This window comes from Ambystoma mexicanum, chromosome 2p (assembly GCF_040938575.1).
Source record: "Ambystoma mexicanum isolate Mex_15411 chromosome 2p, UKY_AmexF1_1, whole genome shotgun sequence".
NCBI classification, from domain to species: Eukaryota; Metazoa; Chordata; class Amphibia; order Caudata; family Ambystomatidae; genus Ambystoma; species Ambystoma mexicanum.
Window position 1 is genome coordinate 829,904,466 of NC_090923.1, and position 27,171 is coordinate 829,931,636.

The 27,171-nt window shown below is 44.2% G+C and overlaps 1 protein-coding gene across 2 annotated transcripts in view; it reads left to right on the forward strand.

Annotated features, from left to right (window-relative positions):
- Positions 1-3,796: 3,796 nt before the first annotated feature.
- LOC138565943 (regulator of microtubule dynamics protein 3-like) overlaps positions 3,797-27,171 on the forward strand; it is a 2,735,427-nt gene continuing 2,712,052 nt past the window's right edge. The window contains exon 1 of one of the 2 annotated variants that reach the window (XM_069643047.1): positions 3,797-4,962. In XM_069643047.1, the coding sequence (XP_069499148.1) occupies positions 4,559-4,962 (404 nt within the window). In that variant the 5' untranslated portion in view covers positions 3,797-4,558. The remainder of the gene's footprint in view (positions 4,963-27,171) is intronic. The other variant, XM_069643046.1, reaches the window with a different exon arrangement.

Consider the following 27,171-nt stretch of genomic DNA (forward strand, 5'->3'; position numbering starts at 1 on the left):
TGGGAGCTCTCCCCCAGTACCTCAGAAAGGCATGCATAGTTGTCATACATAAACCTGGGAAACCCCCGGAGGAATGTGTTTCCTATCGCCCCATATCCCTGATTAATGGCGAAGCCAAGGTCCTCGCCAAAACACTTACTAACAGATTATTGCAGGTAATAGAAACTCTTGTCCACCCAGACCAATGTGGATTTATGCCCAGCAAATCCACTCACATGAACCTACGCAGAGTCCAACTGGCGCTGAGCAGAGCTAAAGAGATACCAGCCCCACTAGCCCTCCTGGCGGTGGACTTTGAAAAGGCATTCGACTCCGTGGGGTGGGATGCACTGTGGGCGATCATGGCCCGGATGAACCTCGGGCGAACATTTATATCATGGGTTAAACTCCTCTATGCATCCCCGGAGGCCACGGTAAGGGTGAACGGCAGGTCCTCTAAACCATTTCCTTTGGGTCGAGGTACAAGGCAGGGTTGCCCGTTGTCCCCACTTCTTTACCTCCTGGCCATTGAACCACTCGCTATTGAACTTAGACCTAACACCAACTGGACCGGTTTTGCTTGGCCGGGAGGGGGGGGGGACCGCCTATCACTCTATGCGGATGACCTCCTCATATACCTCAGTAACCCGAGCACTTCATGCCCAGCTGTCTTCCTCATCCTTAGGGAATATCAGCGATTTGCAGGCATGAAGGTGAATGAAGCCAAAACTATTTACTTCCCGATCCAGGGGGGTGAGTCTGCGATCCCGGAGACCTGCCCATACCATGTCTCTGTTAGGGAATTCAAATACCTGGGCATACGGCTCGATCCGACACTCGAAGGGTTCCTCCAACCTAATCTACAACCAGTAATTGAGCGATTCAATAGAGATACCTTCCACTGGCAATCACTCCCCCTCTCGCTAATGGGTAGAGCTGCTCTATTCAAGATGATGACCCTCCCCAGACTGCTGTATGTCCTCCAAAATGCCCCATTTATTATCCCCCGAGAAACCTTCGCACTCATTGACAGAAATCTTTGCATATTGTTGTGGGGTGGGAAACAATCCAGTATTGCCCTCGATACGCTCCAGAGATCAGTATGGGAGGGAGGCATCGGTGTACCCTGCATACGCACCTATTACCTTGCGACGCCTGGATGCACGCAGACGCCACACTGCCACACATTGGTATCGAACTAGAAATCATGGCCCTGTTAACCACACTGCAGATCCTGTACACCACCCATAGCCAACTCCCGACATTGCCCAAAATGACGCATCACATCCGCCGGGCCTGGCGGGATGCACACAAACTAATCGGCTGGAAAGGAAAGCCGACACTATCCCAACCCATATGGCACAATGCGCTCCTCCCGGAAATAGTGAAAATGGGCTCTTTTGCTCACTGGCTCGCAAAAGGAATACACACACTAGCACATGTGATACAACAGGGTCACCTCCTAGATTTTGAGACCATGCGAGAGCAATTTGACCTGGCACCCAAGGACCGGTTTCGACATGCGCAGCTTGCCCATGCCATCCGCACCCAGTTCCCCGACACGGCAAGCATACCCTCCTGCTCTCCCATTGAGACCAATATCCTCCCGCAGCGCATCTCCTCTAAGGTTACCTTCACTCTCTATCAGGCCCTTAACTCCTTTGGGGCCACACAGCTTGATAGGCTCAAAGCAAAGTGGGAAAGAGATGTAGGCCAACTGGGACCAGAAGTCTGGGTGGATGCATTAATGTCCCCTAGAGAAATCGGTATAGAGTCAAAACTGAGGCTAATACAGTTGAAAATCCTTCACCGCTCATATCACTCACATACCGCAATGGCCAAATGGGGGGAGGTGGGGGACGGGACCTGCATTAGATGCAACACTGAACCTGCTACCTTGTACCATATGATATGGGACTGCCGGGTGTTACAGGCCTTCTGGGAGAGCTGTATTAACATGATCTTTGCTGCCCTGGCGACGCCAATCCCTAGGGATCCCAAAATGGTACTCTTGGGCATCTGGGGGGAGGTAGACCTTTCTAAATATGAGTAAATGTTTCTGACAATTGCGTTGGGGGCAGGCAAAAGACTTATTGCGGGTAAATGGGGCTCTGCCGATCCACTCTGCCTGAACCGCTGGAGTAACGAACTTGACAGATGCGCAGCCTCAGAACGCTGGATCTATAACGCGCAGGGCTGTCCCCGCAAATTCTAAAAAATATGGGGCAAATGGCTGGATGCTCATTGAAATCCGCTGGGGGAAGTCGATCAGTACCACCATTGACATTAGTTACCTGCCTTGTTTCAACTGTCTCACGGTCCGCTTTTGATATTGTCATATTTCCTGCACTTGCCATATGCCTATGATTCATGTTTGTTTTTTATGATTGTTTTGTTTGAAACTTAATAAACAAGAGTTTCAAAAAAATAGTTTTAGATCTGCAATGTCAGCGGGACATGTTTAGGTTAAAGGTGAACCAGTGGGTAGGCACTTCTTAGTGCGCAGGGCCCTCAAATCTATACGCATTAAGGTTCCTCCAAAAGCTAGGTATTCTGTTTTATGGGACGTTAATGTGGTATTGGATCTGTTTCGCTCCTGGCCTGCTAATGAGGATTTGTCTTTACAGCAACTTTTTTCCAAATTAGCCATGTTATTATGCCTTGTTTCATTTAAAAGGGTTTCTGATATTAGAGCATTGGATGTGGACAACAAAATGTTCACCCCTCAGGGGGTAACCTTTGTTTCCAGGGGAACGAAGTGTTTAATTTCCTCCATTTCTTATCCAGCTTTTCCAGAAGATTTTAAGTTACGTGTCATACAATGCTTAAAATGTTTTGAGTTGAAGACTGAGGTCCCTCGGCCTCCTAGTGTCTCTCAGCTGCTCATTTCCTATAGGAAACCCCATAAGCCTGTGTCTCCAGCCACTTTAGCCAGATGGATTAAGTGGGTTATTAAAGAAGCAGGGATTGACACTTCCAACTTTGGTTCTCATTCGGTTGGAGGCGCTATGGCCTCTAAGGCCACCTTTCTTGGGAGTAGCCTTGAACGCATTTTGAAAGATGCTGATTGTTCAAGGGAATCAACATTCAAAACATTTTATCACATGCTTATTGATCATTTTGCGATTAATTTGATGCAAGGGCTTTAAACTTCCATAATAAGAAGCCTCCTGTCGTGACATAGAATGATTAATCCCCCTCACTAACGTGAGAGGGGGTTTAGATTCAATTAAAGACAAGGAGGTGAGTATTATCCCACCCACCTACCCTTTGTTTTGTTGCCCTTACAGCTTTGTGGTGAGACGGCCCATTCAGGAACTGTCCTTCACAGTTTCAAGATGTGGCAAGGTTGAGATCCTTTGAGCTTTGCATGGATCCTGTCTCTGCTTACAGCTACACCATCTTGTCTTTGCAGTGGGCATCTGATTCAAGACAGCTGCAGAAAAAGGAATTGGGATTGGAGTAAAGGCCTTATATGGGGGCGGGTCCCTGCCCATTGGTCACCTACAGGGCATGACCAGGCCACCATGTTGGATTGGGGGTGTTTCCCTGCATTGACTTTTAAATTCTGTTTTTTCAGTTTTCTGTTAAAACAAACTTTTTGTTGGTAAAGTTTTTTTCTTTGCTGCTGTGGTTGTCAGAAGTAAAGAATTAAATGCATAATACTCGCCTCTTTGTCTAATAAGTGCCAGGCTATTATGCAAGCCTATGCAAAAAGGCGAGCATACTGTCCTTGGCACTTAAGGAGTAGAATCTAAACCCCTCTCTCACGTTAGTGGGGGGATTTTCCATTACGTTCAGCAGCTTAGAATGTTGTATCATGGGAAATTCCAATAACGGTACTAAGTCCAGCGATTTATCACCAAATGACCCGTTTCGGGTCTTTGTTTTACACTTCCCATTTGACATTCTACTCCGTAGTGGCTGGGGAAATAGTAGACCTTTAAAAGACCCTCGCCACCATCCCTCACTAGGATTATCGCGTACTCTCGACCTTGTCACCATGCAGGGTCGCGCGCCTCTCCCAACTGCCGCGCAGCTGTAACGCTAACGCACGTGACCTCTCTGACTTGGAGCTGGCGCCTACGGAATTTCTGATGCCGTTGCTGACTGAAAATTGACAAACGAGAAGTGATAGAAATGGCGCCGAAAGAGGAGTGACGTACTTTATTTTTCTAACCGGTTGGTAAGGATACCGGAGAGGAGGAAGAAGTAGTGTATGGGTGTTGCCTTCGGCCTTGCGGATTCATATTGCATATAATGTCATCAATTTTCAAACTATAAGCTACATAGAGAACTTGGTATCGCTTTCGGCTAGATTTGGGTGAAATTCGTAGGCGACGACTAAAACCAATTACCAGGTACTTATGCAAGGTATTGATGCGTTTTAACCTTCACGTCTGGCAGTTATTTCATTTGGAAAAATCCATTTTGGCGCAGTGAAAGGTTTGACTATAGCTACGGTTCTTTTACATAGAGTTTTTTAACGCCGCTGATAGAATGAATCAAAATTACGTTTAAGGCCAAGTTCACTAAAGGGGTTTGCTCCTCCACCGCCCCCTTTTAGTGCAATTATACAATGAATGCGTCTTATTTAAAAAGCTTGTCTTTCTGGGCAACAATGGGCGCGGCAGTGGGTGCTGCCGCTGGGGTTGGCATGGTTTATTACAGTAGGAAAAAAAAGGGGGATGATTCGGACGGAGATGATCGGAACAAGAAGAATCCCGGAGGTCAGGAAACGGATGAAGCAATTGCTCAAAAATTGGATGTTGCCTTAGATAGCCTTGAAGAATTAAAATCAAAAGTGGAGAGTACAAGGGACGCTTTAAGTGCTATCGAAAAGAGACGATCAAGAATGCGCCTTTTGTCTCCGAAAGAAAATACACCTAGTGATTACAATATCAAAGGCAAAGAACTCTCTCGATCGACCTACCTTTATTTGGTGGCATCCGCTAAAGATCTCTACCATAGTTCCTCCGGAAGGTGAGTTTAAACTTGGAGGTATCAATGCAAAATATGTGAGCGTACGTAACGTGTTTTTATTCCATGTTGGTATTGCAAAACAATCTGGATAAGAAATCGAGGGGGGGGGGGTCCTAACGAGGGGGAAACAACCATTAGGTGCGGGTCCTATGAATTTCAAGTAGTCTAGGAACTTTCAAAAGACGTGTGGCTTGTGTGACCGAAGAGGCGGCCTAACAGATTCAGTCAGATTTTCGTACCTGGCATGATGAAGGCTTAAAAAACCAAAATATACGCACCCGTTAATTTATGTAGCAACGTGACAAACTCTGAGATTTCTGCCCTGCCCCCCTATGCAGTATTTATACAAAATAACTTCACAACGCCGCAAAGACTGAATGCCGGAAACATATATTAAAACTTCAACAAATCTGCACACTTTACAAAGTACACCTAATGTATATTATAAAAGGCATTTTTGGGTGCACGGAAAGGAAATGTGCACTAAAGCATCACCAAAGCTTAATTCAGTTATAGAACTCTAGTTACACAACTGGATCTACTAGAAGCCAATTGCGATATCCCACCATTGCTGTAATTAACATGTCCATTGTACCCTGAAGACACTACACTTTTAAGTCCAGTTTACTCTTTGTAAAAAGTTTCTACCATCCAGTTTCTCATAGATGTGTCTATACATCTCCCGAATTTCTATCAAGAAAGGTCGGGGGTTATTTTATCAGGTGACTTACGTTATTAAAGTTGTATGTTAAACTGGATCCAGTAGAAAACATTTCTAAGATATCAGTTGGAACTTTCACTCACATTAACTAGCCACTTTGGACACAGAGCCACTTATAAAATTCCACCCCTTCATCGCCCCACCCGCATGTCGTTTAGTACACGAAGGCAACATGTCCTGTTTGAAATTCTGCTTTTGTGATTTTTGTGCTTCCCTGTGCACCATTATGCCTCTACCTGCCCGTTCTTCTGCAGGCAGCGTCATACAAGCCTCACACTTTACCTCGCTGATTACCACTCTTTTCCCTCAATCTCTCTCGTTTCCAGTGGCAAACCGCTTTCTGTCACCCCCTCTTTTTCTCACTCTTTACGATCTCTGATTCTCTCCTCTCAGACTCTCCTACTTTCCTATGCCTATACCAATGCTTCGCCAGTGTCCTTTTTAGTTTTTATGTAGCACTTCTTAAGATGGTCACTGTTTTACGCACTTCAAATGCTGGGCAATTAAGGGGACCGTGGAACACAGTGAAGGTGATCTGCTCAGGACCACACAGTATTGGCAATGCAGGCCATCCTGCTGTCCTTGTCCCAAATATGATAGAAACATACGTAAGTGTCAGTCTACCACTCCCTCTATTGTGCAAGTGTGATAACCTATGTCTGGAAGTGTGCAGTTTGTACCGAGCAAATACTGCACTTTAACGTATGTATTATCAAATGCACTTTAATGAGCAGAGAAACTGCTATGTATTGAATCTCAATCTTTTGGGTTTTATTGTAGTGATTCGCTACAATTTTGTAACCAATGTTGTGTTTGTAATTGGTATTGTGTGGCAATCTATGAAATGTTTAAGAAGGTACGAATCGCCTTCATTGTTGTGTTGAATGCCACCAATGATTTTGGAATATGTGTTTTGTCTTTGAATAAAATTACTGTATGAAAAAATAGGTCAAGTGCAGTATTTGCTCGCTACAAACTGCATGAACTGCATGCTCCCACATCACACTTGCACACTAGAGGGAGAGGTGAGGGGTATCTCACTTGTGCAATAGGAGGGGTAGCTTAACACTGAAGTGTTTCTGTCGAAATATTGAAAAATACAGAAAAAGGAGCATCACCAATAGGGTCATATCAAGCACCCTTAACAGGCCTGACTCCATAATGTGTATTGTGCTTTGGGTAGCATGCTTTTATCCTAGGGCAGGGGTATGCAACCTTTAAGATGTTTTGGTCTGCAACTCCACTGTTACCTTAACATTGTCTATGCAGGCTAAGACTGGTGGGAGTTGTAGTCCAAACCATTTGGAGAGGCAAAGGTTGCAGATCCCTGTTGTAGGGACAGGATATCATTCTCTATTTTTGTTGCCCTTTGGAGCTCCACCAAGGGAATCTTCCCCGCTCAACAAAAGTTGCAGTCTATAATTAATTTGAACTTTCTGTATAAGAAATTGGGCTCATAAGTGAACCTTCACAACATTTAAATAAGCATTGTCAAAGCCAACAGTTCTTACTTTTATGTAGGCATGGGAGAGACCATGTCCAGGCACTGCTGTTATGGTACAAACTGCTGGCAATGGTGTTGGCACTTGGGTATAGTGTGACAGGGCCTGACAAGTTCTTATTTAATACCTATACAAGAGACACAACTATTGGCTTCGCCAATTCAGTACAAACAAGATGCAAGGGAACACATATTGACTATAAATACAGTTTCTGAAGGCACACACGGTTGAGGCATTTTTATTACACCAGGAGCTGTTTTATAGTTGCAAACATGTCATAAGACTGGAAATAACACATGCTTCCTCTTAAAAGCATTGAGCTAGCTCAAAGAAATCCTCGGCAAAGGTCTTTTAGATGGGGTGGGGCGGGTAGTGGTTGACAATGGCCATAGGGACTAACATGGCCATGAGTGGTCAATTTGTGTAAACATATCCCCAATAACTGCAGGTACAGCATGTGTATCCTCATCTCTCTCCTAGCGTCACTACCTATGTCAATAGTTGCAGTGCTTAAAGCACCGTAGACCTCTGATTTCAGAGCTCTTCATCTTTAGGCAGCCATGCATGAGAAGGCCATCCAGTACTGTTTTTTTTTTCCTTTTTGGTCTTGAGACTCTTAGTTTTTTCTTTCCCATTTGAACTTTAGGAAGTCCCAGAATCCCAGGCAAAAACAGCATTGGATAGCCTTGTCACAACTCGCACATTTCCAGAGGCAGAAACATTAGCTCTGTGATGCCTGTCTTCCTGCTACTTTAGGAGAGTTAAACATTTGAGCTTGCGCTGCAATAGCAGTGAGCTAAAACGTTCTTAGAGACATTTTGTTTTGCCTCAGTCTGTAAAGCAATGGTTAGGGTGGTATATTATTTATCCCTAGCCGTTTCCCGAACTAGCCCCCCACTCCAGTTTCTGAAAAGGGGCAAATTAAAGAGTTGCTGTAAATATTTCAGGAACGTTTATGGGAAATGCAAGGACATGACATATGGCCACTCAAAAAGCGGCCAGAGAAAGGGGGTGCGTAGACTTTAGACAATGGAGCGCACAACAACATGCAGCTAACACGTTTGCTTTTTAAACAATAAGTATTTACTGTTTGAAAGCTGCTAATGTGCACATTTCCCTGTCAGCATAGTAACGACACTGGTTACTAATTAAATTCAATCCCGTGGCTTTGTTCCACATCTTGGACCAATAATTACCATAAATAATCCGGTAACGAGCTTGTTTATTGAGAAAACAAGTAATGGCCATTTTTGAAAGTAAGAATACATTCACTTAATAAAATGTAATGGGCACCACCGGTTTAAAGATACTCCTGAGCATTCACAAATCAAAACATTTTCTTCTACCCAGAAAATGTGTCTGTGCATTAGCGCATTTTAAGATTGGGAATTTGCCTTCTATATTAGTCAAATGAAAACCCATTACAGCTCTCAAACTTCCACATGTCAAGATTAAGTAGAATTAAAGTCAGATTACACGGTTAGCTTCATCAGTGCTCGTTTGTTTTTAACATGACATCAGTGCAAGGAACCTGTACAATGAGCTGCAGGCACACTTGGTTGTTATTTGCACAAGTAGCACATTTTACATCTGCAATTAAGTCATTAGTCTCACCGCACTGATTATAAACAATACTGGCAGGCAAAAGTTTGATATTACTGTTGATAAATATACCTTAAGGAGATCCCAGGGGAATATGCGTTTTTGGCGTAGATGTTGGTACTGTGTGGAAATGGCGATGGGAATTAGTATGGCTATGGGCCGTCAATGGTTGACTATATATACAAACAGCACTTACAAGCTGGGTCTCCCTCCTCACATGCCATTTCCCCTCTTAGTTGTACACCAATAGTTTTTGCTTATTGGTGTCCCTCAAGTACCACTTTATAGTCAAAACTGAAAAGACCAATCCAAGGCAATCTTCCCCAAACGTTGTAGTCTATAATTTGTTTAAGTTTTCTGTATAAGAACGTTGGCTTTATAAAAGAACTTCACAACATAGTTATCATAGAACCAGGTTATGTAAAATGAGCAACGCTCAAAGTAAAATCTGTTTTAAGAGGAGTGTTAAATATAGTTGGCCTCATTGCAAGTTCAGTGGTGCAGGAAAAAACTGGTGGTAATTGCATTACCACTAATTTTTGGCTGTAAAGGAATTGCTGCTGCTTTTACTGCACACGTTTGTCATTTTAAGTGGGGGATTTACCTCCAGCATCAGGCTAGAGGTAAATCCTCTTCTCTAAGGTCAATTATCAGCGAAATTACAGCGAGTGGTTATTCTGCAGAAAACCCCCTGGAGTCCTGAAATGGGGATTAATGCCAACCTCCCGCCACTTGTAATCTCGTGGTAAATGTTAGGGAGAATTCTCTCTTTAGGCTGAACTTCCTAACCTAGTGAGCCCCCCAGCAACTTTGCTGGATTTCTGGAGTTTGTTTTTTTCTCCTGCCAAGAATGAGACTCTTTTTCTCCCACTCTTGGACATGATTTATGGTGTTCCTTTGACTGTTAATGTGTTTTATGGGCTATGGGGTTCTTTACTCCATAGGGTCTCATGTGTTTTTAATATGTGTGTTACACAGCACCCTCCGTACAGTAACACAGGAGTGTCATAGTGACACCCCACCATAGACTCCATACCCTGGGACTGACTACTGTCTCCCAGGGCATGTAAAGTCACTATTGGCTTTGCTAGACCTAAATTATTAACAGAAACCAGTACAAACCATCATATTGTGGACATACTGGTCGGGGCAATTCGATTGCCCCGGGGTCTGTTAGTCGAGGGGCCACGATTCCGTCCCCCCTGATCGAGTTTTGGCTGGTGGCAGTGGATACTACTTTTTATATTCGACCGCAAATATATCCCTACGGGATTTTCCCATTGTTCGAGGCTACCAACTTTAATTATTTAATTCTCATAGCCTCGAACATACCGCCGGTTTATTTATTTAATATTAATTCGCAGGTTGGTATTTTCTGCCAGGACTCGATTCTAAAATGGCGTTTGTGTTCTCTTCTGTGACTCCAACCCAAGTCGAGCCCTTTGTTCCACTTTTTGGCGGGCTTCTCCACAGAAGCCTCCAAAAGTGGTGCCACTCTGTCTGGTTACCACAGGAGGTGTGGGAGGGGGTTTAGGCACCCTGGACTGAGTTACATTGGTAACTCAAGTCGCACTCTTGTGTGATTGGCCCAAGTGGTGAGCCGGCCGGCTCACCACTTAGCATGTTTGATTGACAGCTAGGCTGAGTGAATGGGGTGTGCTGCATAAAAGCAGGGCTTTGGGGACTGGAACTTCAGAAGTCGCCACAGGACCTGAGAAACTGACGAGGGAGAAGCTGAGCCGACCTACCACGACGACACCACCGGTGGAGCCCTGTGGAACCGACTCACCACTTCCCGACGACAGAGAAGATCTCCCGGCTGGAGAGGCTTCTTCCCCTGACTGGTGGGCACAACCAGTTTACCTTCTTTTCCTCGCAACCCAGGACGTCTTGTGGTCGAATTGCCTGTGCCAAGCACCCCGGCAACTGGATAGCCACTTACCACTAGACCGCAAATAAAAGGACCGCTCCTTTTACCTGAGAACTCCGCGGCTGGTTTCTTCCCTGGCAGTGCAACAGACTCCTGTCTTCCTCCCCGACGAGATCCTCTCTTCCCCCGGACGAAGCACTGACTTGCATCCGCTGCCAGGAACAACTGCCCCCGCTGGAGTATTCTCACCACTTTAAGGTACCGTGTCCGCCAGGCCTCCCTTTCTAAAGATTGCTACAAGGTAATAATAATCCCTTAACCTTCTGGACTGGGCTGGCCGCCTTGACCCTCTAACTGGTCCCTTTCTTTTGGTCCAACTCTTTTTGAACCTTTGCAAGACTCTTGTGCACGGCAACCGTGTGACCTTGGACACATTTCGTTTTGATCCTTTTAAAGTGGATCCGGCCTACTGAACCCTAAACTCACGGTTTTACTTTGCCTCCCTCTCTTGTTGTGTTCTTAAAAAAAGTGTTGGTATCTGTTTCAGTTTATACTCTGCTTTTCTCTCCCTGTTAAAAACAAATTATTAGAGTGCCATCTGCGTTAAGCGCTCACCGCTGTCTGGAAATAAGTGGGGCTTTACTTAAGACTTGTCTAATATTCTTCTAAGGGAGTGTATATCTTTTAGTGACCGTGTTTTTGAATTGCTTACTATTAGTGCCTGTGTGTTTTTCTAGATGTGGTTTTAAATAAATAATTATATCTCTTTTAAACCAAGCTCTGGTCAGTGTTTACTTGTTCTACTGTGTTCTTTTGACCTTTTGTGAATGCTCTGTATACTGCCTGACTCTTCTTGAGGGAAGTCTGACTGCTCAGCCACAGCTACCAAGTGAATCTGTGTGGTACAGACTGCTACCAAGTGGGTTTACTGCCAAACACCTGTAGTCTTAAATCTTTTGCAGTGGTCCCAGAGGGAACTGCACAGGTTTCTGCCTAACGGTAAACCCAAGGGACCAAGTGGTGTTAACGGTAAGTGAGTTTAGTGGCAATTTGGCGGACCTACTGCAGAATTACAGCAAAACTTACTATAGGCTCACTATATTGAATTGGCAGTTAAAAATGACCACATTAAACATTTTAAAATATGAAAGCAAGTAAAATTAAAATGCAGGTTCCAATACCATAGTTCTTTTGAAGGATATCCATGATTCGTACGCATGAATTCATTAACTAATTTCGATGACATGTTGATGAGATGTTGCAATTAATGAGTTCTTTATGGGCAACATTTTATTCTGATACCTCTACTGTTTTGGCATTTACTGAATAATCGCCATTTTACCTGCACCAACGAATTATACGTTTGGAGAAGTGGAGGATTTTCTTCCAGCAACAAGGTGGAGGTAAATCTGCCACTTTACCTGCCAAAATCAGCGTATTTACTGTGCGGTAAATCTGTCAAAAATCTCATGGAGTCCTATGAAAACCAAAAATCTCCACAGGACTATGTGGTAGTAATTTGGCGGATTTACCACCAAACCCGTAATGAGGCCCTATGTATTTTAATTTTTACTTTTGAGTGTTTGAACACTATAACTCCACTCGTCAAACCGATGATGTAATTCAAAACATGGGTAATAGTGTGCACTATCAGACAACCTCAAAAACTCTTCCAGGTCCATTCTGGCAGGCGATCTTAAACTAGGACTACATGATCCTAATGAGACACTAGGTTTTTCACACTCCATAACAAACGCAACATATAATAAAGGCCGGACCATCGACTGGCTATTCCACCACAACTGTCCACCGGTTGTCACAACAACTCTCCGCTCCCATCCTCTTCACCCTCTCCCCACCGAAGCTCCAAAAACCCATCATCATGCCTCTTCCAATCTCCTCCACCAGAAGTGCACGCCTCCTCACTAAAGAAAGGTTAGCCCCCTACCTCAGTCCCAGCACTATCGGCCCCCTTCTCCAAAGACCCTAATGCACTTGCCACCTCCCTCAACTCCATTCTCTCTGATGCAATTGAAGCCATCGCCCCCCGTAACCGCAAAGACAAGCGCACCAAGCACTCCAACACTTGGTTCACTCCGGAACTCTAGGACCTGTGCACAAAAAAATGCACAGCCCTATCAAAGTGGCAAACCAACCAACTTGCCTAAGACAAGCTTGAGTGAAACAAACTATCTAATGAATACAAATAAAGCCATCATTCTCGCCAGGGCCAACTCATTCAATACAAGAATCGCCAATGCTAAATCCAACTGTAAGGAAATATTTATTATCTTCATGGAACTAGAAACTCCTGCCCCCTCCCAGCCATCCAAAAAAATCAAGCCTGTTATGACATCCAAACAGCAATGCTCCACAAGCTTGACACCCTTCAGAACAAAATCCGAGCCAACCAACTTTACCCCCACCGATGAAGCATCCAACACAACATTCTTATGGTTCAGAGAGGTCAATGAGACGGAAGTCGCTGCAATCATGAAGAACATTAAACTGTCCATGTGCAAAGGGGTTATATGCCCAGCCTCCCTGATCAAGGAGTGTTCAGACCTGCTCATACCCTTCATCACAGCGTTCATCAACGCCTCCTTTGCATCAGGAGCGGTTCCTCCCAGTCTCAAAGAAGCATGGGTTCGCCCCCTTCTAAAAAAAAAAAAAAACCTTCTCTCGACCCATCTAATCCCAATAACCACTGTCCCCATCTTACTTAAAATACTTGACAAAGCAGCCTACCTGCAAGGCCAGCAATTCCTAGAGGCAAAAAATATCCTAGGCTCCCGTCAATTTGGATTCCGTCCTTGCCACGCCTTACTGGACCTCATAAACCAAATGATGATATCAGAGATACAGGCAAACCTGCCCTACGCCTCCTCCTAGACCTCTCAGCGGCGCTTGACCTGGTGGATCATAAAGTACTCTGTGAACACCTCTCTACCTCAGCCTTCTTCTCACCCAAGGCAATCACTTAGATCGCCCCCTTCCTTCAAGGAAGAGCTATGCGCGTCTTCACAGACCAAGCAGCCGCAACCCCAGCCACCATCCAATTTGGAGTACCTCAGGGTCGATGCCTATCCCCCACACTTTACTACATTTTCACCATGTCCCTATTCAACATACTTGACTTGCTCGGCATCATGTACACCAACTATGCCGACGATACTCCAGTCCTCATCCCCTTGTCCGGTAACTACGAGGCTGACTCCAAAACCTTTAACTCCATCTACAACATCATCCACACATGGATGGCTGAAAACTGGCACTGTCTGAACAGGGATAAGACTGAACTACTATTGGTAGCCCCCACTGATTCTTGCATTAAACTTGGTGACCAGTACCTATCCTTTACCATAGACAACACCACCTCCCTTTATCCATATCGGTCAAAACCCTAAAATTTCACTTAGATGCCAACTTAACTATGTCTAGGAAAGTTGGCGCAATCTCTGCCTCGGCAGCATATTACTCCAAACTCCTCAACACCACCAGACCGCTCCTCTCCACCACAAATTGCCTAGCTATTGCCAGAGCCTTAATAGGCTCAAGGCTGGACTACTGTAAGGCCTTATTTTCAGGAACCTCGGCTAAAAACTTGGACAAACTACAAACTATTCAAAACAACGCCCTTTGCGCTGCTCTGGGTATCCCCAAAAGGGAACGCATCTCTGCAGCTAGACAACAAGCGCACTGGCTATCTGTCTGCCAGCGCATCCTCTTCAAAACGCTGGTCTCGACACACAAATGCGTACATCACACACCACCCCTCTTACATAATCGTCATCCCTCGCACCTCAAGACACTAGAACACCATACGACAACCTACTGCACGTTCGCAGAGTTAAACATGCCAGAGAGGGTGGGAGGGGTGCAAGCTTCCCTTTTATTTCCTGCCAGGCACTGGAACTCCCTGCCATGGGCCCTCAGAGCTGTACCTTCTCATCTCACCTTCAGCAAAGCAATCAAAACCAGACTGTTCACCTAAAACATTACACACGCTGCCCAAGTCCCCCACACAGCCACAGCTATATGTTTATGCCAAACATAGGTTGCCTACTGACATTGTACTGTGTGGATGTAGATGTATGTCTCTAGTCAACAACTTAAGCTAAACTCAGACGCTAATGTAACCCAGCCACCTACCTAAGTAATTTAACTAAGCCATGCAAGTTTGTGGGCTAATGTAACCCAGTTGCCCATCTTTTCTGTACTGTAACTAAGACGTTATCTTGTAACAGCGCCTCAATGCTCTTGCGCTGTGTGCGCGCTATATAAATGTATCCTTTCACATTGTAACCAAAATCTGAAAAATTGCACGGGTTGTAAAATTCAGACATTTTGTGGAAATTTAATGATTTTTAACATTTTGTGCAGAGAGAACATGAGAGCGCAAGTTTATGCATGCAGTCAGTGCTCCAGATAAGATTTTGAGGTGGGAGTTTTTTACTCTCTATTTTTAAACTTTGAGCGTAAATGTGATTTCAAGAGAGTAAAAATAACTTTTCTCCTTTGCGAGGGAGCCGACGTGTGCAAAAACTGTATGGAAAACATTACCATGCGGCAGCTCTCTGCATTGAGACAGAAAACGCCTTTCATTATTTCTCTAGGGTCTGGCCATTTGATCTCTCCTGTATATATTTAAATGTTGAAAACCCCAAAACCTAGCCAATTAAATAGTAAAGCAAGCATGAGTTACCATGTGTGTTTGTAGGTTCGATAGATTTGTCTTTTGATGTTTTTGCATTTTCTGGAGCTATTATCTAATGGTATGCCAATGTTATTATACAACAGAGAGGCAAGGAGTACATGCTAAATTCTATACCTAATCTCATGGTCAAATGGTTATTTATCTAGCGCTTTTGGCAAAGCGCTGTACATAAAACCTATTTATCACAATTATCACCAAACTGAAGTTGGTACTTTTATCGACCTCAAAAGGATGAAGGGCTGAGTTGGCCTTGCTGGGATTCGAGCCTGCAACCTACAGATCGCAGCAACGAGTGCTTAACCGGCTGCGCTATCTTATGGGCTAACATCCTTCGGAGGTCGGTAAACAGAGTATCGACAGGTATAATAATCGCACCGCCTAGATGTTGGACGGACCGCGTATGAAACGCTACATCAAGTTAAATGCCTATCTGAATTATCAAAGGGACCGGATTTTTTGTTGAGTTTCTATTTCAATTCCATATATAACTCAAATTTGTTTGTTTTTGAATAGCGCTTGCACTTCCTGGAGAGTCAGGATTTGGATGTTTTAATTGTAGTCTTAAAGATTTGATAGGCTATCACACCTGTGATTGGTGTAATTTATCACATTCCTATGACTTTGTTTACCAGGATAAAAATGGAGGTTTTCCAAGATTAAGGTATTTGTCTCTCTGTACATACTTTCTTCAATAGGATATATAAGATCACTGCCCAGGAGTCAGGATCATGTTTTACTACTATCGTTGTAAAACCATTAGGGCTGGGCGCTCCAGAGTTTTTGGCTTTAGTTATAATGCTCATAATACCATTCACAGTGAATTTTAGAGGCCATTCTTTTTGTTTCACTCTTGGTTCTTGTTTCAATACTTCTATATATCTTGAATTTAAGATGGGTCACCCATTTTTTTCACAAATTGGATTTATTATTTGGTGCGAGGGGTTCTGCTGTACTTTTCTTTTTAGAAGTTTCCATACATAACTAGTGTTATTTGCTTACAGGGCTCCTATCATATCTTGCCACTGCGTATTGAATTTCTGGTTTTGCCTTCTTTTAATCCAATTTCTATATTGGTTGATCAATTAGTACATTCATTTATGTATTCATCTGGTGCACTAACTTTACATTGTATTTCTCTCAGTTTTTATGCAAAGGTGCTTTTCGCCAAGATAATTTCAATGTCAAAGACATTCTTTTCTTTTTATCTGTGACAGTCAAGGGGGCCAATTTAAACAATTTAAACTCCTATATATATATATATATACTTATTTTATCCATTCTTCAATTTCATCACTATTTAACAGATGCAAGGCCTTATAGGAATCATCCGATAGATGGCATATTTCATGGCATGTGGGAGGTATAGTTGCTCAGTGGTGCAAGTGGAAAAAGGAACTTGTGGTGCTCTGGCTGCACCCAAATAGAAAGGAGTGGGATGGTGGGAGGATTGGGGCGACCGCGTGCAGCAGGGGCAGGGTGGGACATGATGTTTCACCTTTGGGTTACGAGATTGGCACTTGTTGCATTTACGCTATATTAGACAATGGATGGAATAATAAAACCAAAATGTCACTACATTCACCCCCTACGCAAATTTCAAAAAAATAAATTGAAATCTTTGTTTTAGCTGTGCATGTAAATTAAACAAAATACTATTTGACACACATTTCTTTAGAACATGTTTATTAGTATTATCTTTGAGTCATTGTTAACACCAAACCACACAATTGCAAACATAGCTTTATAGTTTGATTGGCATTTAATTAGATCTGTATCGGGCTCTAAAGCTCTGTCAATACAGGCACTGCCAGTGCCAACAGTTTGGGCTTTTGTGTAGGCATGGGCAAGGCACTGACGAAGCATTATTAACTGGCCATTCTAGTTCCCCCTACCTAAAGCTATCTGAGTGGACCATTGCGAATTAACCCGCACTCGAGTTGATGGGATTTGGAAGTTTGAGAGAATCAGTCTAGAGAACTTTGGGCTAAAACTAAATCCTTTCAGGACTCTAGGAAGCCGGCCTACTAGACAGTAGGAGGTCATCTATTCAGTGATTATGGTATGCCAGCCCTCAGCTATGTCATTAAGGATATCCACTATCGAATGTTTCTGCATAATTCACTGTATGCTGGCCATTTGCGTGTAATCTCTCTCTTAATAGTGTTATGTAGCATGTATTGGCCTGTGTGTAGGCCGGTCTGTTTTGCCAACTCTAAGACGGGTACGAAAACAGAATTGAGCAACAAATCTCATCCTGGGAGGATAGCTCAGCGGCAACGTGCTCGCCTTGGAAGCAAGATGACACGGAGCAACACGGGTTTGATCCCCGGGTCCGCGCTTATAAACCTCTGGGTATTAAGTGTGTTATAAATAACCTATCATATCATATAATATCCCCTATGGTGGCCACCCCGCAGGATTCCCAGTACCTTTGTATACCCTTACTCGCCTGAGGCCAAGATGACATTACCGAAACCAAAGGAGTCTGTGCCGATAGTGGGTCTGTTAACCCCATCACTGTCAGGGTTGTGTCCCAAACGTTCACCCCTAGGGAACCTAGGTGTGACCATTGGCTCGCATGAGGTTTCTCCATCCACAATATCTCCTTTAAATAATAACGTGGCACAGTAGTTTGCAACATCTGTGTACCTTGAGTAGGGTCTTTAGGATGCCAATCCACCACAAACTGTAGTTGCCATGCTATGTAATATAATTCGAAGTTCAGGGCTCTAATATCCCCCCCACCCACTGCATGCAGCCTATATAGTGATGCTAACGCTATCCTACTTCACCCATTCTGCCACAGGAAGCTTCTTCTGATACCCTCCAATTTCTTAAAAAAGGGCCTAGATATGTAAAATAGGACATTGATGAAAAAATGCAATAGTCTGGGCAATACCACATTTTCAGCATGGCCGCCCTCCCCATAATTGACAGCGGCAATTTCGTCCAGAACTTCATGGAGCGCTTGATAGCCTCCAGTGCATGTAGTGTGTATGTGCTCTTCCTCTGGGTTGTTATAGACCTTGAACCCCAAGTACCTAAACGTGCGCTCTTTCCAATGTAGGGCCAGCACTGGCAGCGCACCTCGCTCCATCCTACGCAGTCCTGCTATTGTAAATAATACAGATTTATCCATGCTTATAGTAATCCCTGGCAGTTTCTCAAAAAGAGCCATGGCCTCTAGCAGCAGCTCCGAATTATGCTCCCAGTTCTGAATATATAGTAGTGTCATCTGCGTACAAGGATATCAAGTGTCTGGCCCCATCTATTTTCATACCAGCGTCTCTGTATTCTGTCCTGCGGTAATGGGCAATCTGCGCCATAGCAAGGACCTAAAGTAGCCGTGATAAAGGGCATCGTTGCCTTGTGCCTTTTATTAGTTCCCACGCCCCCGGGATACATCTGGCCGCTTTGACCCTGGCCATCGGTCTAGTGTACACTAGTTGGACCCACTTGATGTATGCCTCCCCAAATCTACGCAGTGTTGTGTAGAGCCAGTCCCATCTCACTGAATCAAATGTTTTTACCGTGTCCACTGGCATGTGGCTATGGCACACCGTGTCCCAGGATGCTGTCCTGTCCATCACATGGTGTAATCGCCTCAGGTTCCAGGACGTACTTTGGCCTGGAACATAGTCCGTCTGATCCAGCTGCACTAACTTGTGTATCACTAGTCACTGGTATGGACGTCAGTATCTTATTATCCTGGTTGAGCAATCAGAGAGGCCTATAAGAACTACATTCCGTCGGGTTTTAGGAGGGGTAAAGTAATAGATTCTCTCTGGCTAAGTGGGAGAACCCCTGCCTAATAGGAATCATTAAAGATGCTAAGCAAATGGGGGGGGGGCAATTCTTGTGCATATTCTTTATATAATTCACTAGGTAGTCCATCCAACCCTGGTGTCTTCCCTGTCGGCAAACCCATAATTGTAATTTGTGTATTTTTCAAAGTAATGGGCGCTTCTAGGCTGTCCCTTTCCTCTTGGGTCAATCCCGGGAGCTCAATCTCGTTCAACACATCCATTAAGTGGGTGCTTGGAACTGGGGGCCTTTCTTGATACAGTTGTTGGTAAAATTCCTGGAATGCCTCATTAACCCCATTTTGGGTGTGGCATGAATTCCTTTATCCCGAGTTTACTGGGTGTATGGCGCCCCTTCGCACTTCCTTCTTGTATAGCCATGCTAGCAATCAGCCAGGTTTATCCCCCTCTCTATGCTGCTTCTCCGTGTATTTGGCAAAACTGTGCTTGCCCAGCATTCCATGCAGTTTCAGTTCCCTAGTTTTGGCATTACTGTCTGGATTGTGCTCTTGGGACTGCTCGAATTCCCTCAGTTGTTCCTCCGCAGAAGTTAGTTCCCTGTTTGTTTCCCTGGACACCTCTAGACCCCGCTATAGCTGCCCCTCCAACCCCCACTTTCAATGCTTCCCAGAAGGTACCAGCACTTGGTACACTGCCCAAATTATGTGCAACATAGTTTGTGATGCAGTCTTTAATGCTATCGCGAAATGGGAGATCACTCAGCGATTCACCCCTAAGCCTACACATAGGTATAGAGGCCCTAGGGGGCACATATTGCCACTGCAGTCTGAGTGGGGCGTGATCCGATAACACTCTGCCTTCATACTGGGTATGCGTGATATGGTGAACTAATTCCTTCCCTACAAAAAGGTAATCTATCCTTGTATGTACTGCGTCAGACACTGAAAAGTGTGAATAGTGTCTACCATTTGGGTGGAGAACTCTCCAAGCATCTTCCAAGGCAAAGGAATCTAGGAGCGTCTGTAAAGTTCTGGCAAGCGGAGCAGGTTTAGTATATTTGGTTTAGTATATTTGGTGTCGGCCCTGTCTAGGGTTAGGTTTAACGTGAAAATTAAGTCTACTCCTCATATCGTGTTACTATCCCGGTAGGGGCCTAAACGTGGATATAATGTCTGAAACAACTTGGCAGCGCTATGATTAGGGGCATACGCATTGACTAGACATGTGTCTACTAGGGGTGTAACGGTATTAGTTTTATGACGGTACGATAACCTTCTTGCCAAATGACGGTATATCATGGTTATCGCGGTATAGCAGGTGGAGTTAACTAATCTTAACAAATATTTTCTAAAAGGTCATAAATTGTCAGATTTATCATCACAAACAAAACCCGGCACCCAGGGCCAGAATTGGGCTTTTCAACATACTTTCCACTGAAATGTCACCCCTTGCTTCCACCAAACACACGTGTGAAGAGGAGGAGGGGAGGGGGGAGCCCTGCTGCGACTGGCAAAGCAAACTGAATAGCTTTTCTTAAGTGGTCATTTAGGCTTTTAGTTCCCCCACTGGCTACTGGTGAAGATGAACATGTTGCCATCTTGATAACCTGCATGCCACAGATCAATGGAGGCTGATGGTAGTATACGCTTGTGCGCATACACACACACACACGCACACACACTCTCTTTACGTTACAGCCTTTAGTTTACTTGCGGGCCAAAAGGTGTTCAGTAATCACGGACATGTTACCCTTTGGTATGGCAGCAGGGAATACCCACAGAGCTGAGTGAATTTGGCAGTGTGACTTATTATATGTAAATTCAATGATGGAACCAGGGAAATCCCCCATTGTCATATGTTTAGCAAACATTATCCATTATAAATATATAAACCCCAAAGCTGCCATCCCACTTTTCCTTCTTGGCATTGTATTTATTCTTCCTATTACTAACATATTGATTTTATGTCAGGCATGTGTGGTTTATGGAATGGCATTAAAAACTGCTCCAACTGAAACTACTCGGCAGACGGCACATCCAACAGTGCAAGACCAAGACTGCGCAGCACTTGCTTACTGCAGCCTTTAAAAATCAGATTGAAAAGCACACTTAACGGTATACCGGTATAAACAATGTGACGGTTATTATTGTTCAATTAAGTCGTTCATGGTATCTTTAACGGTATACCGTTATACCGTTACATCCCTAGTGTCTACTTGTTCCAGGAAGCCTCGTACTAGCACCATCCTGCCCTCGTTATCTGTTTTAATGTGTCTAACTTAGTACCAAGGACACTATCCATATCAATACTGCGCGAGCAGAAGCACAATACGTGGAACCAAATACTTGCCCTTTCCGTTTACTCGCTAGTAATGCCTGTTTTTCATTCGCGAGATGCGTTTCCTGCAGGAAGGCAATGTCCACCTTCCTTCTCATGAAATATGTAAATACCTTATTTCTCTATGTAAGCATTCAGACTTCTTACATTCTGGGTAAGTACTTTTATAGTTCTGCCATTTGCTTCCATCCCTTTCTATTCGGCCACATCTCTTGAACGATCCCATAACATTGGGGTGCTCCTTCACAGAATGCAGTGCTGCTCATCCCTTTCAACATGCATGCAGGCAACCCATTCCTCCCGTAAACTTCCCCAACTAAAAACAACTGCCCAGCTTTGTTACCCTTGCTCAGGCTTGTCTGCTTCCTGCATTCACCCCAAGTTGTCCAGCCTGGGGCTGGTGCACAACGGATGGGCACAAAAAAGTGCCCCAAAAAAATAGAACTTGAAGGGTGTGGCGAGCGCAGCCATGGGCACAGGCTCCTCTTCCCTGTTGTAGAGCTTTGACTGATATTAGACCCAGCCATATGAAAACGAACATTGCAAGCGTCTAGGACCCTTTACACAGGGTAAGTATCCCTTAATAAGAGCCCTATGGTCTATGATGTCTGTTCTTAAACAATTCTGCTGGCACACTCCATTGTGCAGATCATACAGTCCAAAGTACCTAGTTGTCTCTCGCCTCAGGTTGGGTAGGGCTTTCTTTGCATCTTCCTCAGTTGTCGTCTCCCCGCTTTTTGCCGGGCCATGTCCTCTCTTTGTCCATCCATGCCTGTGCTTTCTCTGAGAGATCAAAAAACCACAACTTGTTTTTATATATGACTTTAAGTCGTGCTGGGTAGGTCAACATGTATTTCAGCCCAGCTGCTCGAAGTCTAGCCTTAGCTGCTGTGAGTGAATTGTGCCCTGTTCCACTTCACTTGAAAAGTATAGTCATTGTAGACCCCCAGGTCTGCAGAGGCTCTCTTCAATTCACCTCCTTGCCTGGAGTAAGTCAATATTCTTTCTCTGTACTTAAGTTCAGGGCCTTAGCAATAATCGGTCTCGGGGGGTGGGAGGGGCCTCCCGGAGGAGGCAGCCTAGTTGGCACCCTATGCACTCTCAATTGTAAAGCCCTGCGTGAGGTTGCCGGGCCCAATCTCCTGGAGAAGCATGTTTTCTATATATATATCGTTGCGTCTGCACCTTCCTCCTCCTCAGGCAGGCCTACTATGCGAATATATTATTTCTTCAGGCCCGTCCCTCAGCCTCTTCCACTCTTTTCCCCAGTAGGCTTAAGCTTTTGCTGCAGAACATGGTCATCCGCGTGTGCATCTCGGAGCGCGCCTGTGTAATCCTATGTCGCGTCCCCTTTCCTCCATACTTGTGGGACGGGACCAGAGAACATTTGTCAAAAAGCATCATAAAAATGTACATTTTTGTCCTTTTTTTAAAAATAAATTGTATTTGGTTTACAACAAACCTTTACAAAATCGTAGGAGTTACAACCGACAATATATGATTTTTAAAAACATTCACCAAAATATAAAATCCAGTTTATCTTTAAAACTATAGCTTAATTTCAAAATACATACATACTCATACACAATCATCCCCACATCCTAAAAAAGATTCCCAACATTACCAATATTACATTACAATTCATAGACATCCTTAATCATCCCCCATTTACTTAAAAAAATACATAAAACATTACAAATCTTACATTACAAACCATAAACCCCCTAGATCACCTCTCATATTTAAGCACTTAGGACTGTAAAAGATTTCAATATCGCATCACAATTTGAATACATGTCAATACATAAACATATTTAGGGTTACCTCTAATTTGAGTTATCTTTGCATTGGCCAAACACGCCATTATTTATTGGAACAACCACTGCATTACGCTTTTCTAATAGTTTTTCATCCATGTAACACAACACAACAAATTTAGGCTATTCCCCCCACATGCATCTACTCCATAATGATTCCCTAGAGAGCTCAGACTTAGAAAGAAAGTAGTTCAAATATTCGTATCCTGAAATTTTCAAATTGGTCACAATAGATCACCAGATGTTTCAATGTTTCCAACTCCTTTGAAGTATTGCAGAATCGACATTTCCCAGTTTCAGCTTTAACAGCCTTTGTTATCCCAATATTGAACTCTTTCTTTGGTAGGCAGTTGATTCAATTTACAACGCATATACCTCCTTTTCCTTGCTCTGTCACACGCGAATTTCAAAATATACATTGCTTTTTCTCACCATTTTCTCCTAGATTTGCTATATTCGTAAAAAGACTTATAGCTACCAAGTCTATCGGACAATAAACCCCATTGGTATAATTGGAATTTGCGTTTGCAACTAGGAAGTCTGGCACCTAGATCTTCCTTAGTTACCATGATTGATTCTAAGATTGAGTTAATTTTATTCCTGAACTTTAAAATAGGAGGTCGTCCCCCATAGCCATTTGGTGGAACTCTTCATACATCGAGGCGGAACCAACATTTTAGCATAGGTATTTAACATATGCCAATGCCATTTTGCAGAAAGGGGTAGCAGTCCCTGTTCGTTACATATCATATCATTTGGGATGGAGCGCGCTAAATCCAATACTGTTTTCTACAGTTTTCCCTACAAGATATCAAGGAATAAATCCATCTTCATTATGCATATGTCTATGGCATAAAGGACAAAAGGTTCCACCTTTAAGGTAGAATTGGATTATGGGGAGCATCGAGAATTTACAATACTTATGAAGAATAATCTTCATTTGTGATGCCAATGGTTTTAATTTTGTTGATCAATGTCTCCTTCCACATGACTACTGAATACCTGTCGGTAAGGGTATAACCCAGATGACCTGTGGATGAGTTATATTCAATAGTTTTTTTTTTGTAAAACATCTTTTTAACATTTTGAATCAAAATAGCAAACGATTGAAATGAAAATACAGGCGTGTACATAGTTATAAAAATAAATCAGTGTTCTTTCGTAGGCTGGGTATGGAAGAGTCTGTCATACTTTGCATATTATCCTTCCTGTGGTCCCCACCAGCGAACCACTCGTACACACCCTTAGTATGGTTTCATCATGGTCCATATCTTTTCACATTGTACACTATTAATCCCCCAAGAACCTGACCCACCTCCCCCCTTAACTGAGTTGTTTAACGTGCGCTTTAAATTTGACAGGCATATTGCGTATATACATTTCCGCATCACCGAAGTGGACAACAAAATCAAACATAGCATTTGAATTTAAAGTTCGTGTTATGCAGTCGAGCATGTCGGACAGTCTATTGGAGTGTTCAGGAATTGGCCTCATCTTCACTGTCTTGAGTAGATGATAGGTATGCACGCATTGCGGCCCATATGTCCTTGGGTCTGCATACCGTCGACACAGATTGAACGTATTGTTCTTCATTATCTTGGATATATAGTAAGTCCCTCAACCAGGTCTTGTGATTTGGGGCTGTTTTAGATTTCCAGGCCTGCAGTATGTTCCTCTTGGCGACCGCCCCTGCAATAGCTACAAAATGGCGGGTCTTGACTGGTGCCTTGCCAATGTCACCCAGCAGGTACTTCAGTGGGGTTGCCGGTACAGGAAGCCCAACGATGTCGCTGACTGCCGCGGCAACTTCTTCCCAGAATGCCCTGACCGGGGGGGCAGTTCCAATACATATTAATAGAGTTTGCCATGTTGGAGTTGCATTTGGGACAGTTTGCTTCACGTGCAGGGACAAATTTGGATGCCTTGTGTGGTGTGATGTGTAGATGATTCAGGTTCTTAAATTGTATTAACCTAAAGTTGGCATTGAGCGAGATGGATTTAGTATGCTGGCAATATCTGGGCCATTTGGTATCCTCTATGGTGATTCCTAAGTCTCGCTCCCATTTTTGTTTCATACAGTTTTTAGAAGGGGTATGTGCCTGGGCTGCCCTGTATAGGCCAGATACTGTTCCTGTAAAACCGTCCTGCGTCATGGAATTGGTGAGGTTCTGGGGCATCTGGAAATGTGGGGCATTTGTTTTTGCATGCCGCTTTTAGGCGGTAATATTGTAGGGTTATGATGAGTCCGGGCCCAGCTTTGCGTGCACTAGCTGCAGTGTGCCGAACTTGCCCTCGGGGGACAGATCTCCTAGTCTCATCTCCTTATTGGGGTCCCATCTTTTTTGAATTGCGGTGTCGAACGTGGGTTCTAAACCCGGATTGTGCCACAAGGAGAGAAATGGCCAATATGGGGTTTCGCATCCCACTCTAGTAAATAGGGACGACCAGGCGCGTACCGTAGTGGCCACAGGATCTATATCTGTGATGTTCTCCTTAATTGTAGTGAACGGCATCGCCTGAATATTGGAGGGGGCTGCTGCAAACTTTTCGGCGCGTACATGGGCATGTGGTTCAGCGGTGGCAGCCCAGTATCGAGCATAGTGAGCCTTTGCTGCGTGATAATATAGTAAATAATCAGGGGCCGCCAGGCCGGCAGGTTCGTATCTTTCACACACCTTTTGCCATTTGACCCTGACTGATCTCCATCCCCACACAAAAGCGGCGGAAAGTCTTTGCAGTTTTTGAAAGAATTCCCTTCCCGGCCAAACGGGGACCCCACAAAACAAGTAAAGGAGTTTAGGGACCACAACCATTTTAAGCAGGGCTACCCGGCTGTATAGAGATATCGGTAATGCCCCCAGATTTTGAGTTTTTGCTCTAGGGTGTGTAAATATGCTTGGTGATTATTTGTTAGGAGTGTTTGTCTGTCTGTGGACATTATTATTCCTAGGTAGCGCGCAGTAGTGGGGGCCACTTAAACCCAGTTAAAGCTGGAGACTGTAAGGTAGATGGAGTCAGCGGGATAACCTCTGACTTTGTTTGGTTTCTCTTGTAGCCCGAGTAAGTGGAGAAGTGGATGTTTCCTTCATGATAGGGGGTAGGTGTGTGTTAGGGTATCTGACATATATCATTGTGTTGTTGGCGTATAATGAAAGGAGCTGCGGGGAACCTCTGATACGAATGCTCCTCCATGTGTGTTCGTGTCTGTCCTTGGCCGCCATACCTTCAATTGTGAGGGCAAATATGAAGGGGGAGAGAGGGCAGCCTTGACGGGTGCCTCTCTCGAGTGTGAAGGGGGATGACATAGTATTGGTAGTTCTCACGATTGCAACCGGTTGCTTATATAGCACACAAATATATCCTATAAATGTTGGCCCAAACCCCATTTTTGCTAGGATTAAAAACATGTAGTTCCATGAAACAGAGTCAAACGCTTTTTCAGCGTCTAGGGTGAATGCGGCAGCTTTGGCTTTTGGATCAAATTGTGATGTGATAGCGAAAAACCTCAGCAGATTCAGTGCGGTAGAGTGTGTTGGGATAAATCCCGCTTGATCAGTGTGGATCAGTTTGTTCATATATGGGGTCAGGCGGTTTGCTATTGCTTTGGCGTAGATTTTGGTGTCTGTATTAATGAGGGATAAAGGGCGATAGGATGAGGGGTACTGGGGGGGGGCTTGTGCGGTTTGAGCAGAACTGAAATTATTGCCTCCCTCATGGTGGTTGGCAGCATAACCCTCACAAGTGTATCTTCCCAAACTGCGAGCAGCCTAGGCGCCATTTCGGCCTTGTATGTTATGTAAAAGTCACTGGAATCCCGTCCGATCCCGGAGCCCTGCCCGTTCGCAAGTCGGCAATGGCTTGTTTGATTTCTTCAGTTGT